This window comes from Pinus tabuliformis, chromosome 8, assembly GCF_031772625.1.
Source record: "Pinus tabuliformis cultivar Carrire ecotype Pingquan chromosome 8, CPIR1, whole genome shotgun sequence".
In the NCBI taxonomy this organism is placed as follows: domain Eukaryota; kingdom Viridiplantae; phylum Streptophyta; class Pinopsida; order Pinales; family Pinaceae; genus Pinus; species Pinus tabuliformis.
The window spans coordinates 519,892,459-519,896,008 of record NC_142294.1 but is presented as its reverse complement, the minus strand read 5'-3'; the positions used below and the strand labels follow the sequence as shown (position 1 = coordinate 519,896,008).

Here is a 3,550-nt window from a genome sequence, read left to right as displayed (position 1 = left end):
TGTAATATTAATTTCAAATGTCAAAAAAAATTAGAAACAGTAATTTATGAAGAGACTTGTTTTATAATATTTCAAAGCTTTAGAATTTTCATTTGAATTCGCTCTGCTTATTATAGTGAACGAGTCACTCATTATGACCGGAAAAAGGATAATTTATTTTAAAAGTGCGAATTGTTCAAATCCTTTCCTAATATAAAAAATGAATAAAAATGAATATGCATGGTGGTTGCGTTGTGTATTTCAGAAACAGACACGGTAGTTTGTCTGTAACATTGTGCATTTTTCCAATCTTAAAATGGAACACTCGCATGGAAATTCCAAAATGTTAAGCTGTTTTTTCCAATCTTAAAATAGCGTTATTTTTTATTAAATGCGATCACTTTTCAAGGTGGAACACTCGCATCGAATTATGCGGATGATTGCTATAGTTCCCAACTTATCCATCGCAACTTCAATCCCCAACTTACCCATGTTCATGGTAGTGGCCTCCAAAGCCTCCGTGTCAGCCTCAATCATCTTTGGTTCACCAAAACTGCTTTCTATATATGCATAACACTTGTATAAGCAAGCCCTACGATGTATACAAGGAATCACGGAGAGTATAGTGGCATAGGTATCTCTGTTTGATGTCTGCGTCTCTATAATATAATAGCATAGGCATCTCCCTTTGAAACTCCATCTCTGATAAGTCTCCATCAGCGTATATACAGAAGAGAGCAGGATGGGTAACGTGCTGCTGCGAGGAATAATCGATCATCGTCATCCGATAAAGATAATGAAAGCCGACGGATCGGTGATGAAGGTACGGAGTCCTGTTTCTGTGAAGGAAATACTCATCGATTATCCAAATCATGGGATTTTTGAGGCACCCGCTGGTCTCCCACTTGGGATGGGCAGTTTCACCAGACCTCTTCCAGAAAGGGCTGAGCTTTTAGGTGGTCATGTCTATTATCTCATTCCTCTCCCACACCCACAGGATGAAATCATCGATTACAAAACCAATATATTCATAGCAAGAGCCTCTTCCGATCATAGCATCCCAGACATCGGCAGAGATTCAATGAAACAAGAAGCAGTTGATGATGTGGTTAATAAGATTAATAGAGGCCGGGTCAGGATTCTTTCTTCTTCGTACTCCACCGACGGATCTACCTTGCGGATGAAGCTTCGACTTAGAAAAGAAGATCTTGCTGCATTTCTTGAAGCCTTAATTCAAGGTGCCAACCGGGAGTCCTCATGGAAACCAGGGCTGGATACCATCGTTGAACGACACAGCCCGGATGGAGATTTGTAATCATTTTCCGAGAGTAGAGCTAGCGTATGTATCTATTTACAAATTTCGTCTGTAGATGTGTTTATAAGTATTATGCCATATGTCCTTTCGTTTGTAGATGTGTTTACAAGTATTATGCCATATGTCCTTTCGTGGAAATAACAGTTCTTAATAGTTATTCGGTTGCAAGTATACGGCCGTTTATGATTTATCACGCTGTTTCTTGGTTCTTTAAATTTTACTTGGTGTCAAGTGCACCCATAGCGGAGAATTAGATCGGCTTCTCTTGTTACAAAAATTTCAACAAATATGTGAGACAATCTTAACAACAGTGTTTTCCAATTGGCTACATGTATAATTAGCGTATTCAAGCATGTGACTAAATTTTCAGCGTTCCATTCAGGAGGTTACGTAGTAGGACTATACAGTATTCAGGCGTAATTACGTAACGTGTTTACTACCGTTCAAATACAGAAATTCGCTGTAACTTGGATATTTAATTTTGTAGTTTATTCGTCTTATTTCGCCCAAAACTCTTCGTATTTTATGAAGTTTATCATTTGAATGTTAAAAGATGTTGAAATATTTTAAAGGGGTTTTTTAAGTTTATAGGTTCAACCACATATTTCTATAGAGCCATGGATTTTCTAATGACAATAAACATACTGGGACATATAGAAACTCTGAAAAGTTATTCATCATATATTCTCATTCAAAAAAAACATAAAGAGGAAAACTAATTTTTAATTTATAAATATGATTCATAATATCATATTTAATTATTAAAAGAAGTATATTTTTATAATTAACAAAATATTTAAAATATGAATGTTTCATGTTATTTTTAATTTTAGATTTAAGATATATATTTTTATTTAATTTGAATTAAAATTTAAAATTATTTTTTTATTCACAAGAATAAATTAAATATATCTTTTAATAAAATTTATTTTAAATAAATATTTTCTTTTTAATTAATCAAGTTATTGATATAGACTTCAAAATTTTATGATCTATATAGAGTCAACGTTTTGTGATTCATTGTGAGGACAAGAATGAAAAACCAAATCTTACATAAAGTATAAATAATAGAGATGATGCATCTATGTTATTTATACCTTATGTGAGATATGATTTGTTCCAAAAGTTGACTCAAAATCAATGATATAATTAATGGCAAAATGAGTTTTGAATAAAGTTATTTGAAATTTTAATAAAAGAATTAATAACAAATATAACATTCATTCATATATAAAAAATTAAGATATATATTTTTATTTAATTCAAGGTAAAATTTTAAATTAAATTTTAATTCGCAAAGAATAAATTAAACATACATTTTAACAAAATGTATTTTAAATAATATTTTTGTAAATTTCAATAAAAAACATTAATAATAAATATGACATTTAATTTTTGATACAAGAAAAAAATTATATGTTTATAAGAAGAATATATACATTCCTAAAGGTCAACATAATAATTATTTAAGTAGCAAAAAAACATTATCAGACTAACATATGCTTCTGCTTAATTCCCTCATTCAAAAATACATAAAACTGAAAAGCCATGGACTTCTATATTGATAAAAGTTATAACATATCAAGGCCTCATCTACGTGGGCTCCTTCACGACTCCATTAAACTCTTAAAGGCAAGCAAACTCACTTTGTAGCAAGAGATATTCTTTAGACAAGGCATATTCTCTAGAGATATTCTTTAGACAAGGCACAAGGTTTAGGAGGCATGAACCAATCCTATAAAATATATAGAGTCTAAGCTATCTATAAAAAATTTGAAAATATAAAGGGAAGACCTTGGAGAATTTTAACATGCTTATCCAAAAACCAAAATCTAAAACAATCAAACAAAAAATTCTCCATATGGTATCAGTAACCTCATTGACATAACTACAAAGGACAAATAAGTGAAACACAATTTCCTCTGCATAGAAGGAATTTGTTTGGTGCAAACCAACCTCATTTGATGAGAACATCCCAGGTAAGCAATTTCTCGATGAGAGAAATCCACAAGTAAATCTTTTTTCTAATTGGAGTGTTGACTCTCAAAATAAATCTCTAGTGCCCCAACTTTCGATTGATAATGTTGTCTTCAAACCCAAATTTATACACTAGCTTGGAAGTTAAATAATATTTTGAGAAGTTATATATATACAAATTCAACCCGTTTTTAAGGGAATTTCAAATTGTTAAAATGGTAACAAATCTTTTTAAACACAATCATAAAATCAAATATTTTTGTGCATCTCATCAGATTT

General features: G+C 31.2%; 1 protein-coding gene across 1 annotated transcript; it reads left to right on the top strand.

The window, feature by feature from the left end:
- Positions 1-721: 721 nt before the first annotated feature.
- On the top strand, positions 722-1,294 carry LOC149236439 (uncharacterized protein At1g66480-like). The gene has a single exon (XM_089368913.1). The coding sequence runs from the start codon at positions 722-724 to the stop codon at positions 1,292-1,294; it is 573 nt and encodes a 190-aa protein (XP_089225039.1).
- Positions 1,295-3,550: the final 2,256 nt, after the last annotated feature.